Raw genomic sequence first — 14682 nt, 5'->3', positions numbered from 1 at the left:
CAAAAACGGCCACGGCCGTCGTCGCAGTTAAAAGAAACACTGCAGAGTGCAGCGTGGTAATCGCCCAAGAGATCGAAAACGAGCGGGACACCATTGCAACGACGAGAAAGACTGCTAAAGGTCTAATTGCACGAAGGATACAGTGCACCATGTAAGGCGCCCTTCGCCAATTGGCTCGCTCTTCGGAATAATTTAGATAGATGGAGGTCAAACCCGAGAGGGGACCATCACATAAGGCCGAAACGTTTGAGACTCCTTTTAGTCGCCTCTTACGACAGGCAGGAATACCGCGGGCCAATTCTTACCCCCGAACCCGCAGGGGGTTAAGAGAGAGAGGGGGGGAGGTAAGAGAGGGAGGGGGGGAGGTAAGAGAGAGAGAGGGGGGGAGGTAAGAGAGAGAGGGGGGGAGGTAAGAGAGAGAGAGGGGGGGAGGTAAGAGAGAGAGGGGGGGAGGTAAGAGAGAGAGGGGGAGGTAAGAGAGAGAGGGGGGGAGGTAAGAGAGAGAGGGGGGAGGTAAGAGAGAGAGGGGGGAGGTAAGAGAGAGAGGGGGGGAGGTAAGAGAGAGAGGGGGGGAGGTAAGAGAGAGAGGGGGGGAGGTAAGAGAGAGAGGGGGGGGAGGTAAGAGAGAGAGGGGGGGGAGGTAAGAGAGAGAGAGGGGGGAGGTAAGAGAGAGAGAGGGGGAGGTAAGAGAGAGAGAGGGGGAGGTAAGAGAGAGAGGGGGGAGGTAAGAGAGAGAGGGGGGGAGGTAAGAGAGAGAGGGGGGGAGGTAAGAGAGAGAGAGAGAGGGGGAGGCAAGAGAGAGAGGGGGGGAGGTAAGAGAGAGAGGGGGGAGGTAAGAGAGAGAGGGGGGGAGGTAAGAGAGAGAGAGGGGGAGGTAAGAGAGAGAGAGAGAGAGAGGGAGGCAAGTGGGAGGGACGGTGGGAGTGAGGTAAGAGGGTGGGAGTGAGGTAAGAGGGTGGGAGTGAGGTAAGAGGGTGGGAGTGAGGTAAGAGGGTGGGAGTGAGGTAAGAGGGTGGGAGTGAGGTAAGAGGGTGGGAGTGAGGTAAGAGGGTGGGAGTGAGGTAAGAGGGTGGGAGTGAGGTAAGAGGGTGGGAGTGAGGTAAGAGGGTGGGAGTGAGGTAAGAGGGTGGGAGTGAGGTAAGAGAGTGGGAGGGAGGTAAGAGAGTGGGAGGGAGGTAAGAGAGTGGGAGGGAGGTAAGAGAGGGAGGGGGATAAGTGGGAGGGAGGTAAGAGAGGGAGGGGGATAAGTGGGAGGGAGGTAAGAGAGGGAGGGGGATAAGTGGGAGGGAGGGAGGAAGGTAAGAGGAAGGAAGGTAAGAGGAAGGAAGTGAGGAAAGAGGGAGGGAGTGAGGAAAGAGGGAGGGAGTGAGGAAAGAGGGAGGGAGTGAGGAAAGAGGGAGGGAGTGAGGAAAGAGGGAGGGAGGGAGGAAAGAGGGAGGGAGGGAGGAAAGAGGGAGGGAGGGAGGAAAGATTGAGGGAGGGAGGAAAGATTGAGGGAGGGAGGAAAGATTGAGGGAGGGAGGAAATTAGGGAGGGAGGGAGGAAAGAGGGAGGGAGGGAGGGAGGAAAGAGGGAGGGAGGGAGGGAGGAAAGAGGGAGGGAGGGAGGAAAGAGGGAGGGAGGGAGGAAAGAGGGAGGGAGGGAGGAAAGAGGGAGGGAGGGAGGAAAGAGGGAGGGAGGGAGGGAGGGAGGAAAGAGGGAGTAAAGAGGGAGGGAGGGAGGGAGGAAAGAGGGAGGGAGGGAGGAAAGAGGGAGGGAGGGAGGGAGGGAGGAAAGAGGGAGGGAGGGAGGGAGGAAAGAGGGAGGGAGGGAGGAAAGAGGGAGGGAGGGAGGAAAGAGGGAGGGAGGGAGGAAAGAGGGAGGGAGGGAGGAAAGAGGGAGGGAGGGAGGAAAGAGGGAGGGAGGGAGGAAAGAGGGAGGGAGGGAGGAAAGAGGGAGGAAAGAGGGAGGGAGGGAGGAAAGAGGGAGGGAGGGAGGGAGGGAAAATATGGCTACGCATCACAGCAGTAAAGCATGAAGCTGACCTCCTCTGGAAGTAAATACCCCTCAAGCATGGGGATGGAAGCACCAATGTGAACTTTGTCCAGCGGGCCTCAACATACACGACATATGAGGTGAACTTCTCACTTCTCCAAGCATTCACATAGTTTTTCACCCCACTGCCTTGTTAGGTGCCAATAAAAAATTAATCCCTGTACTTTTTTTAGGTTTCTATAGGGTGTTATGGTAACAGGTACAACACCATGTTGTTTACTAAAGAATAATGGCTGAGAATGGTTAAGCATTGCAGTTTTAATTAAGATGGAAGTACTTCGTAATTTCAGTAAGAGAGTTCACGAAATACATTTTCAATATTCTCCACAAAGAACATTGGCTAGTTAGAGAGTAAAGATCCTCAATCTGTTTGGATGCAAAACAGGAACTGAAGGGAGTAAGTGTGTAAAAATTACTTGGTTTTGTTTTCCTCCAACGGCATGGCCAAGGAGGGCAAGTTGCTACGGTCATAATAATCGGCAGTAATTTTCAGTGCATCAGAGGAGACTACCAGGGCCTCACAGCTACTGTCGGATAACTTTGGCCCTTTCATGACACCAAACATACACCATGTTGTCACCTATTCTGAATTAGGACTCACCCCACAGCTGTCACTTAGCCAGAGCTAAAGACAGCTGGCATGTTGGCCAATGCTCTGAGTCCCAGCAGTCCCAAACATATAGGCACCTACCTCTCAACACATACAGGGAGGTGACACCTCTAGCATGAATTCTGAAATATGTGGAGCCAATCATGAAATACAATTTAAAGAATAAAGTGACGCACTTATGAGCAAAGAAAGTGTGATTCCATAAAGACATGCAGTTTGTAACGGTACTTTGGGACAATCATTTAACTAATACAACTGTACAATTTTTACTCCCTTCAGGAACTTTGCCATCATTCCATTTGCCCAGATGACTGGATAAATGCATGGTTCCCATTCCTCATGTACTTGGTGTTGTTGAAAGTTCTGTAACATCAACTGGAAAACTTATAAAGTTTTGGAAGAGTGATGTGCTCTATTTGCAAGGAAATATTACAGTTATAAATTACGTCCACTGTATTTACAGTTGTTTAAAAAAATTAAATTAACTTGAACTTTTTTAAACACTGGTGGTCAAGTCCATTTCTTTTATAAGTTTAATCACTTATAATTTCAATTAGTTCATAAGTATATTTTCAGGACCCTTGAAATTTAAATGGTTTATTGTAATCCGCAAGAAAAAATAAATTATTATTTGTTATAACAACAGAAAATGACAAAGGAACAAAACACCCATTAATTTTATTTTCCCAGGTGATGGCATATGCTGTTAGCATGTTGCAACAGAAGTTTTTGGGTTTGTCCCTATTTATTTCCATGATATTTGATGCAATGATGTACCACATTTTTTTCAAAATAAAATATGGAAATTTAAGAATATATTATTTCCAGTCAAAATACTTGTCTTGAGGGCACCAGATATTGTTCTATAATACTCATCCTATAGCAAACACAACCTCCAAATTTCACATTCTTTGGATTATCAATAAAAATGGTAATTTATTTTCATAATGTTAGGCACTGCCGTTTTATGCCATTACAATGTCAAGAAAAATGAAACTTCCAAATTTTGAAGTGCCATAAAATGGAAACAGACATAAAATTGTAAAATTTGGTATGATTACTTGTCTCCATAAGGAGATCAAAGAAGACAAGTTTCCTCCAAATCAGAGATGTTGAGCAACAAAATTTTCTTTTTACTCCCCTAGTTGAACAACATGGAATGACCCAGACCTTTGAGAAATAAACTTCTGGGTATGATTCTACTATCTGATAAACACTAGGCAAAGAGCATTGGACTAAGAGAGACTGTAAAAAAAAAAGTACATTTTGACATAAAAATGCCCCTGCTACAGTCAGTAATACATAGCATACTTCTCCAACATGGTATGCAACTGTGGTAAAGTAAATTAACATGAAGAATAGCTACCTCAAGATAAACCTACACAGTATAATGGACATCAAAACATTTAATCGTTGCAGCTGCAGATATGTATGATAACTGATTTTATTGTTTTCTAGTGCAGCTAAGGAGGTACAGCCACTGTTGACGAACCCACTAGTAAAGCTGTATGACAACACAATCATAGTACTAATTATTTCCTTAATATTCTAGTTTTAAAATATATGTATCTGAATACGATTTATGGCATTCCATTCCAAAATTTTTGACCTATATACTAGGTTGGATGATGCATTTTGAACATTCAGACATAGCATATCCTCCACTGATAGTTGAACAGTACAACACAGGGAAACGAAAAATACTCAGAATGAGAGAAAAAGAGCAAGAGCATGAGCGAGAGAGAGAGAGAGAGAGAGAGAGAGAGAGAGAGAAGGGGGGGGGGGGGGGCAGAGGGACAGTAGAAAGGAAAAGGAAAAGAATACAGAAGACACAGTGTTGCAAAAGATTAGTAAACAGAGAAGCAAACTGGAAAATGGGAAGAAAAGATGATATGGTGATGTGTGGAGGATTCAGTATTACATGAAAATGGGATAAAAATGATAACTGAAAGAAAAGTACAAAGTAAATAAGATATCTGGTACAAATCAAGTACTGTCAGAGACTGGGGGATGGGGGGGACAGTGGTGGCAACAGGAAAGATATCCTACTACTCTACGTCATTAACATTGCCAAATCTAGATCAACATGCCAACCGCAAGGAGATAAGGGATAAATATGAGAGGGAGGAAAAAAAATATCCAACCATTTGAGTCCCCCAAGTCACTGATGACATCAGGGAAAGCAACAGAAAATACTGCCTCATTTTTTATCATAGAAATGCCACATGTCACACAGCATCTCAAACAATTGATTATTTGAGGAAAAAATGTTTAATTATTATCTAATTGCATATATCTGATGTATCACATAATAACTTTTCTTTCTACCCTTATCTCAAACAAAAAAAAGTGCAAACCATGATTTTCAAAAGAATAAATATTAAGGACAACATTTGGAAAGAAAGTAAAATGATTCATGTAAAAATATGATTCTCTCTCTCTCTCTCTCTCTCTCTCTCTCTCTCTCTCCCCACCCCCCCCCCCCCTTATCTATCTATCTATCTATCTTGATCTGTCTCTTTGTAAAACTTATAGAGCAACTGTTGTAACAAGTTTGTCTGCAAATATTCACCATTATTGAAGGCATAGGACTGATCATAAGATGCAAAAGGCAGAAAGATTCAATTTTAACATCACATTGATGGCATGACCATTAGAAAGGCAACACAAGATGAGTGATGGGCCAACTGCCTGGTTTTCAAAACCGATTAGCCAGTCAACTGTTTAGTCTATTTTGTCCACTTGAATAAAAAGTCAAATGAAACCAGTTTCTGCAGCCATGCCAGCTATATGAATGTTTTCACTTACTCTCGCTAAGTGAAACGACCGACTAACAAGTGTCGAGCAGTTACGTCAGCTATATGAATGTTTTCACTCACTCTCCAGGTTTGAACGATTTCATTTATGTACTTTTTCACGTTACACATGAACCACAACTAGTGTTGCCAACTTTTTTTTTTACATACAAATAATGTATCTTATCTCAAGGAGAGGTGACGAAAAAGTTTACATTTAAAATGAAGTATTTTTAAAATTTATGTGCTGATTGACTTAAATACAATTTTTTTTGTACTTCTGGAGTTAAATGTGGATTTTTGACTTGTTTTAAAAGGCTAATAACTGCTACTAAATTATAAATTTATGTTTAAATAAATAAATTGCCTCCATCACTAACAACTCTATTTTTGTAAATGATGCAGTGATGTGAACAGAAAACATATAAGATGCAATTTCTTAAATTGTGTGGTTACTTAATCATTTGTTTTTTAAATATATACTGTCACTTGTCAAAAGCATTTTTTTTTTATTTTTGCGAGAAATATTTGTCATCATTCATTAATTTTCTTTGAATTTCTTTAATTAATATAGTTTCATGATATAAATCTTCCTTGCAGATACTGTATATCATATTGAATTTATGTTGAGATTCACCTTTCAGCCACTAATGTAATTTTCTTCCATTCTCATGCCACTGAGCATTTCGGCATTCTGATCCAGGCACTAAGTTCAGCATTAAGAAAAACTCCTATTCTTAAATATAGGCAAAAACCCGAAAAAAGCTAAATATTGTCACTTAATAAAAAGCAAGGATGAGAATGGCAATAACAGTGGTGACAGGTGATAATAGAGCTCACTCAACAATAATGATTTAATAAGGGTATAAAGATCAATTTTTTTCAGCTCAGTAATGAATGGATCAGACTGCATCGACTGCTTTCATCTGGTTGCTCCCACAGGGTGGCTTTACTCTAAAGAACCCAAAGAATAATAATCCCAAGGATAAGTAAAGCCACAATGGACTGGACTAATTGTTTTCCAGCAGCTGACTGAACCTACTGTATTCATTCGGCAGTTCCCAATAACTAGTTCATACTGGGGAAGAAAACGAGCAGTGTCCTTTTCAAATGAACTCTCGGCATTTGTCTTATGGAAACCATGGAAAATCTAAATCTGGGTAGCTCGTTTAAAAAAAATGCAAGAATAACTACGTCTTTTAACCACTGAACATCTTGCTTGGTCATACAGTGTCAAAAGAGAAGATGAACTATTATGTCTTGCTTCATCTAGGAATGATTAAATGTTTACTGCATCCTAATTGCAACATTTTTCATCTCTTTGCTTTTCCCATCTTACACCACCGCCTAGAGGACACACACTGCTATACCCGCAGTTGGCTGGATAACAGTGCACACATCAGAAAACTGGAGAGATATGGTGACAACGCAAGGCTGGAAGACCACCTACGGACAGGGCTCAAACCCATACCGGAGTCTAGCAAGTGGGCTGACCAAACGGTCGACCCAATACAAGAGCACGTCAGTGGCAACCTATGCAACAATGAAATGCAACAAATCTTCAACACAACAATGCCAACGGATCAAGTACAATAAACAATCCAAATTGAGACCAAAGAGGAAAACCAATATTAAAGCAAAGTCATCGACTAGTAGTCAGTAGTATGGTACATACAATAATGAAGACTAGCACATGAAGTGCAAGACTGAATAAGCGGTTGACGTGCAGCAGTATTTATGCTAGCCGTGAGGGACACTGTTGGCCAGCGTATTCATGTGGCAAGATGGTGGCACACTCACTAGATGGGTGTAGTGCTGCACCAACACTACCCTCTATTGTCCATCGAGATCCATTTGCTCCGGTAGGCATTCAAATTCCATGCAGCCTGATACCAGACACACTGTTTGGAAAGTTCAGGATTCGAAATGTTTTAGATATTTTGATTTTTGTCAGCTCCATTACAATGTTTACCTTCTTGCTACTATTTTCTCCAACACAACATTACATTACATTACAGTATCTTACGGTAGTGGCTTGTTATTGTAATTATATTATAATGTTGGGACAACATCCCAATTTATTTGTTTATTATACTTATTTTCTTCTTTATCAGATACGTTAACTACTTGCATCATTTCACAATTTCAGATTTCTTAATTGAAAACTGTTGCCCATCTCACAGACTACTGAAACTGCTTCGAGTCCATTTCTCATATATGACATATCTTTTTTGTTCTCCACTGTTAACATGAAAATCTCTTTCAAAAATGCCCATCTCATATTTTACACCTCCTCCCAATTATTGTTTAATATCATACTGTGCTGATTTTGATACGCCAAACAAAAAAGCACAATATTCTTTCCAGAGTTTGTACGTATAGTTTTTCTTAAGCCATAGTGACATCTGAGTTTTTTAATTTAAGCTATCATGTTGCGTAAAGATGATTGTCTAGCATTTCATCTCTTACAGTGGGGGACACCAATAATCATTTCCAAAAACCATTACTTTTAACTCTTTACAGTGGAGTGAGTGTGTGTGTGTGTGTGTGTGTGTGTGTGTGTGTGTGTGAGAGAGAGAGAGAGAGAGAGAGAGAGAGAGAGAGAGAGAGAGAGAGAGGGGGGGGGGGGGGGGGGGTGGGCAAGGCATTGCAACACTTTCATTTCTTGTTTGTTTACTTATTTCTCGTTTTTAACTGTAGACAACTTTCACATACAGGTTACCAAAAGGTAAGATAAATCTTTTTGCACCATTATTTGAACAAATAAAATAGCTTTAGACAGATGTCAACAGCATGGGGTAGTGATGTCTGGTAGATGTCTCAACGTGCACATACTCATATGATTTATACAAATCACTTCATGTAACCTGCTGCATCTGGCAACACTCTGCTTGAACCTACATAATAGGTGAGACAGTGAGCATGTGGAGCCTGAGAAAAAGTTGTGGTTGGTTGGTGCTCGGCTCAAACACCTGTTTTTAATTGAAGTATAATATATTATCCAACTAACGCACAGCAGAAGAAGAAAAAACCTTAAGAAATAATTAACTATGTAGCTTTCAACACTATTCATTGATTGCACTTTAGAATACTTTAAGAGAATATGTGGCAATATTTTTTCATTGCCTAATCTAACCCACCCCCTCCCACCCCCAAATGAGCGCATGATTAGAACTATTTGATGGGATACTCTGAACATTTTTTGTAAATACACTCCTGGAAATGGAAAAAAGAACACATTGACACCGGTGTGTCAGACCCCCCATACTTGCTCCGAACACTGCGAGAGGGCTGTACAAGCAATGATCACACGCATGGCACAGCAGACACACCAGGAACCGCGGTGTTGGCCGTCGAATGGCGCTAGCTGCGCAGCATTTGTGCACCGCCGCCGTCAGTGTCAGCCAGTTTGCCGTGGCATACGGAGCTCCATCGCAGTCTTTAACACTGGTAGCATGCCGCGACAGCGTGGACGTGAACCGTATGTGCAGTTGACGGACTTTGAGCGAGGGCGTATAGTGGGCATGCGGGAAGCCGGGTGGACGTACCGCCGAATTGCTCAACACGTGGGGCGTGAGGTCTCCACAGTACATCGATGTTGTCGCCAGTGGTCGGCGGAAGGTGCACGTGCCCGTCGACCTGGGACCGGACCGCAGCGACGCACGGATGCACGCCAAGACCGTAGGATCCTACGCAGTGCCGTAGGGGACCGCACCGCCACTTTCCAGCAAATTAGGGACACTGTTGCTCCTGGGGTATCAGCGAGGACCATTCGCAACCGTCTCCATGAAGCTGGGCTACGGTCCTGCACACCGTTAGGCCGTCTTCCGCTCACGTCCCAACATCGTGCAGCCCGCCTCCAGTGGTGTCGCGACAGGCGTGAATGGAGGGACGAATGGAGACGTGTCGTCTTCAGCGATGAGAGTCGCTTCTGCCTTGGAGCCAATGATGGTCGTATGTGTGTTTGGCGCCGTGCAGGTGAGCGCCACAATCAGGACTGCATACGACCGAGGCACACAGGGCCAACACCCGGCATCATGGTGTGGGGAGCGATCTCCTACACTGGCCGTACACCACTGGTGATCGTCGAGGGGACACTGAATAGTGCACGGTACATCCAAACCGTCATCGAACCCATCGTTCTACCATTCCTAGACCAGCAAGGGAACTTGCTGTTCCAACAGGACAATGCACGTCCGCATGTATCTCGTGCCACCCAACGTGCTCTAGACGGTGTAAGTCAACTACCCTGGCCAGCAAGATCTCCGGATCTGTCCCCCATTGAGCATGTTTGGGACTGGATGAAGCGTCGTCTCACGCGGTCTGCACGTCCAGCACGAACGCTGGTCCAACTGAGGCGCCAGGTGGAAATGGCATGGCAAGCCGTTCCACAGGACTACATCCAGCATCTCTACGATCGTCTCCATGGGAGAATAGCAGCCTGCATTGCAGCGAAAGGTGGATATACACTGTACTAGTGCCGACATTGTGCATGCTCTGTTGCCTGTGTCTGTGCCTGTGGTTCTGTCAGTGTGATCATGTGATGTATCTGACCCCAGGAATGTGTCAATAAAGTTTCCCCTTCCTGGGACAATGAATTCACGGTGTTCTTATTTCAATTTCCAGGAGTGTATATTTACACTTACTACAGCCTCATCAACACTTGCATTGCAAAAACAAATAATTAAAGTGGGTTTCCTTTTTTTTTTAAGTTTTCACACACTCATGCCACAGCAACGATTCTTGCATCACTTTGCTGTATTACTTAACTGAATCTTTTTCCACATGCATCATACATTTGATGTATAAGAAACAGAAAAACTATTACTCATCAGCCAAAAAAGAACTAATACATACTTTTACAACACTTACCCTGCTGACATAAGTTCGGTCTTCTAGAAATTTCTGGCATGGTTTTGAAAGTTACACCAGAATTTTTGCACGTCCTTTTGAACGATGATCCCACACGACTACGCCTAGTAAACAAATGATTCTGCAACTTGCATGAGCATGGAGAAGCATTGGACCACATGCTTTTACATTCTTCCTCTGTGGTAGCTATTGGAGAACTTAGATTATTTATGCTCGTACACACCTCACCATGTTTCATTAAGGCACTTAAAATATTTCTTGCAAAACATTTTACTTGCTGCTCAATTAAGGATTCAGTCTTGTCATTGCTAGGAATAATCTTTTGAGATCTATATTGTACAGTATCCCTGACTGTCCCTGAATCCTCTTCATCTGACGAAACTGTATCTGCGATTTTAACTACTTTAGTTTCTGACTGCAAGCAATTAAGTATGAACTCCAAGTCTTCCTGAGCAAGTGTGTTAAGTTTTGAGCAAGCTAGCACTGATATGCGAGAGTGAATACGATGAAAGTCAACAGATACAAAACGGTGATCATCCATGAAACTGCTCACAACACGCTGAATATGCTTCACTTCTGGCCATAGTGTTTCAAATATAATATCATCACTCTGCACACGATGTACTATGGATATTCTATGGCTTAAACCGTCTGCTATACGTTTTGCAAATACCTGACAGGACTTTTCAACATATAGTAATGGGCAGATATCTGGATTTTCTAATATGTCTGTAAGGGTCTCATGCTCACAGCTGGTTAGTTTTGCTTTTCCTTTATTGTCATCATCAAAAGATGCATTTTTGGTAACTATCTGCTTAACTGGTGAATGATATTCATTGTCCGTATATGCTTTATAGTTCTCTTCGAGACTACATGCTTTGAACGCTACACATAAATCTGTTATTGGACTGACAACACAGTTTTTCCCATGAGCTGATCCTTCTGAAGGGGTCTGCTCTATCCGATCACAAGCAGTATTGGTTAGTTGCATCATGTTAAAACGATCCTTGGTGTTTAGTGATGCATCATTGGAGACATGTTTACCCCAAGTTTCTTGGAACCGCTTCTTCATATATGCTTCCAGTAAGTCAAGCCCTTCTTTAGTGGCAAAATCTGTAAATGTTCCAAGGAATGGCCAGTATTCTTTCCAGCCAACTTTTGTTTCATGGGCAAGGGTCCTAAAATTAAATGAGAAACAAAATTAATGACACGTTGGCAGAACGCACCTCACAACAAAATCCCCCAATATATTCATTTCTTATGAATTTGTACACGCCACAAATATTTTAATGAACAAATTAAAATAAAAAATTTCTGCACAAAAACAACACTTCTGGCAGTGTGCTGCCATGTTTCAGGTTTCACAGCATATGCTTCAATCATACAGCGGTAACAATTATGTGAACATTAATATTTGTATAAGAGGAGGAACATTTATTCATTAGTTGTCGAAACTGGAACTACTGAAGAAGAAATGATACACAAATTTTAAAATACAGTTGACGGTAAGCTTTTGGAATTAAATGAGAAGATACATTCATTAACACTGATAAAGCTTAAGACATATGCTGTGTCCCACTTGCCAAGTCTATACCCGCTGAAGTATTTGACAGCTTCTTCGTAATTATTTGTGTTTCCTACAGTACGATTACGTATGTATTCTCAGACATTAAGACTGCTTTGCATTGATAACACATTAATTAGTTTTCATGCCACAATGTATGTATATATTTTAACATTATAACTCACTTGTTGGTTTATGCTTTACACATTTACTGCTTGTCTTTTGTTGTACTTTTTAATTTAAAAAAACTTCTATAGAGGCGAAACAGGTCCTGCATCATATAAAAATAAATTTTTGAAAAAAAAAAAAAAAACTGCCAGTGAAGACAAAACTATGGTTTTAACCTTTATCAAAATAATAATGGCTTTGGAACTGAAAGCAAAAAAGTTATATTCCTGGATCACTTACGATACTTGGTGCAAACAAAGATTTAGAAGTAGCAACAAACAATGCAACCACCTTTTCAGGGGATTGGGGGTGGGGGTAGTCAGGGGATGACGGGGTAACTTCCCACAATATGTTTTACTCATGGATTCATTGTCAATGGTGACATACTGTGTGCTCTCAAAAATGTACCAGGACCTTCAAAATTAGGATGGGGTCTAACAGGAACTTTGCACCTTCATGATGACATGTTGAGAGACATTGTACTGATCTTTAGGATGCCAGTGGTGCCTGTTGGTATGTAAAGAGCTCAGTGCATTCCATTGTTGTCTCTCAAGGTCAGGAACCAGTTTACATGCAGCACTGAGATGACAGCTGCTGTCCTAGTTAAAATTGCCACTGTACATTCTGACCTTAAGGCCTCTCTGATGACCAAGTCCTTGTAGGTTAAGGCACGTTAAAATATTTTTGTTTTATCAGATATAATTTTACATTTATTCGTGAACCTGCACTTAGCTACTGCTGGTATATCTAGGTTATGATTTTTAATGTGCTATTCTCCAAATTGTTCGAAAACTATATGGACTGATCGATCATCACAGTTGTTTCCATAGTGGCAATTCCAAGGACATTGCGATGAAACCACCTTCTAGGGCAATCAGAAAATGGGTCTTACACATTATATGGTCAGAACCCTGTCTATATCATAGACACATTCAAATAGAAAGTGAATCACCATGCGATTTTTTGAAATTTTGCATTTCTATTTTTCAAGAATGGTAAATTAATCGCAGTCTCCATATCTAATCTTTTGGAACAATTGTTTCAGTTGTTTTAGGTCTGAATTCATTGATCTTTGTCAGAAACAACTGTCACTTTCTGCACTAATGTATTTAAAACCACTCTCTTCTGGGATGAGTCTGGAAGCTCTGTGCACCGAGTTACGAATAAAAGTGTGCATCAGCCTGCAGTATAAAAGGGTGGCTAAACTACCATCTGGTTCACATTCTGTCAGTAACACAACATGACACAATAAGTCAGTCAATTGCAGACTGATTAAAAGACCATCACAGCAGCAACTTACAATAATCAGTAGTTGTTCATGACAAAAATGATGGACGTTAGGACTGAAATCTCCATTTTTGTTCTTATTTGACATGGCAATTTTAGTACCTGACTTTGCACTGATACTGCACGAGTGCATATTGGTCGGGTGAAAATTTAAAAAGCGAAATGGATAGGTTAAAGTTAGATATAGTGGGAATTAGTGAAGTTCGGTGGCAGCAGGAACAAGACTTCTGGTCAGGTGAATACGGGGTTATAAATACAAAATCAAATAGGGATAATGCAGGAGTAGGTTTAATAATGAATAAAAGGTAAGCTACTACGAACAGCATAGTGAACGCATTATTGTAGCCAAGATAGACAAGAAGCCCATGCCTACCACAGTAGTACAAGTTTATATGCCAACTAGGTGCGAAGATGACGAAGAGATTCACGAAATATATGATGAGATAAAAGAAATTATTCAGATAGTGAAGGGACTGACGTCTGTAGACTGGCAATGGCAAGGAAATCGTTTCTGAAGGAGAGAAATTTGTTAACATCGAGTATAGATTTAAGTGTGAGGAAGTCGTTTCTGAAAGTATTTGTATGGAGTGTAGCCATGTATGGAAGTGAAACATGGACGATAACCAGTTTGGACAAGAAGAGAATAGAAGCTTTCGAAATGTGGTGCTACAGAAGAATGCTGAAGATAAGGTGGGTAGATCATGTAACTAATGAGGAGGTATTGAATAGGATTGGGGAGAAGAGAAGTTTGTGGCACAACTTGACTAGAAGAAGGGATCGGTTGGTAGGACATGTTTTGAGGCATCAAGGGATCACAAATTTAGCATTGGAGGGCAGCGTGGAGGGTAAAAATCGTAGAGGGAGACCAAGAGATCAATACACTAAGCAGATTCAGAAGGATGTAGGTTGCAGTAGGTACTGGGAGATGAAGAAGCTTGCACAGGATAGAGTAGCATGGAGAGCTGCATCAAACCAGTCTCAGGACTGAAGACCACAACAACAACAACAGTGAAGGGAGACAAAAATTTAATAGTCATAGGGGACTGGAATTCAATAGTAGGAAAAGGAAGAGAAGGAAAAGTAGTGGGTGAATAAGGAATGGGGTTAAGGAATGAAAGAGGAAGCCACCTAGTAGAATTTTGCACAGAGCATAACTAAATCATAACTAACACTTGGTTTAAGAATCACGAAAGAAGGTTATATACATGGAAGATTACATAATGGTAAGACAGAGATTTAAGAACCAGGTTTTAAATTGTAAGACATTTCCAAGGGCAGATGTGGACTCTGACCACAATCTGTTGCTTATGAACTATAGATTAAAACTGAGGAAACTGCAAAAAGGTGGGAAT

At 41.8% G+C, this 14682-nt stretch overlaps 1 protein-coding gene across 2 annotated transcripts in view; it reads right to left on the bottom strand.

Annotated features, from left to right (window-relative positions):
- LOC124804886 (ankyrin repeat and LEM domain-containing protein 2) overlaps positions 1–14682 on the bottom strand; it is a 153582-nt gene that overhangs the window by 84205 nt on the left and 54695 nt on the right. The window contains exon 7 of one of the 2 annotated variants that reach the window (XM_047265254.1): positions 10312–11489. In XM_047265254.1, the coding sequence (XP_047121210.1) occupies positions 10312–11489 (1178 nt within the window). The remainder of the gene's footprint in view (positions 1–10311; positions 11490–14682) is intronic. The other variant, XM_047265255.1, reaches the window with a different exon arrangement.

This window comes from Schistocerca piceifrons, chromosome 7 (genome assembly GCF_021461385.2).
Source record: "Schistocerca piceifrons isolate TAMUIC-IGC-003096 chromosome 7, iqSchPice1.1, whole genome shotgun sequence".
Lineage (NCBI taxonomy): Eukaryota > Metazoa > Arthropoda > Insecta > Orthoptera > Acrididae > Schistocerca > Schistocerca piceifrons.
Note: the sequence above shows the minus strand (reverse complement) of the source record. Positions and strands in the feature narration are given on the sequence as shown.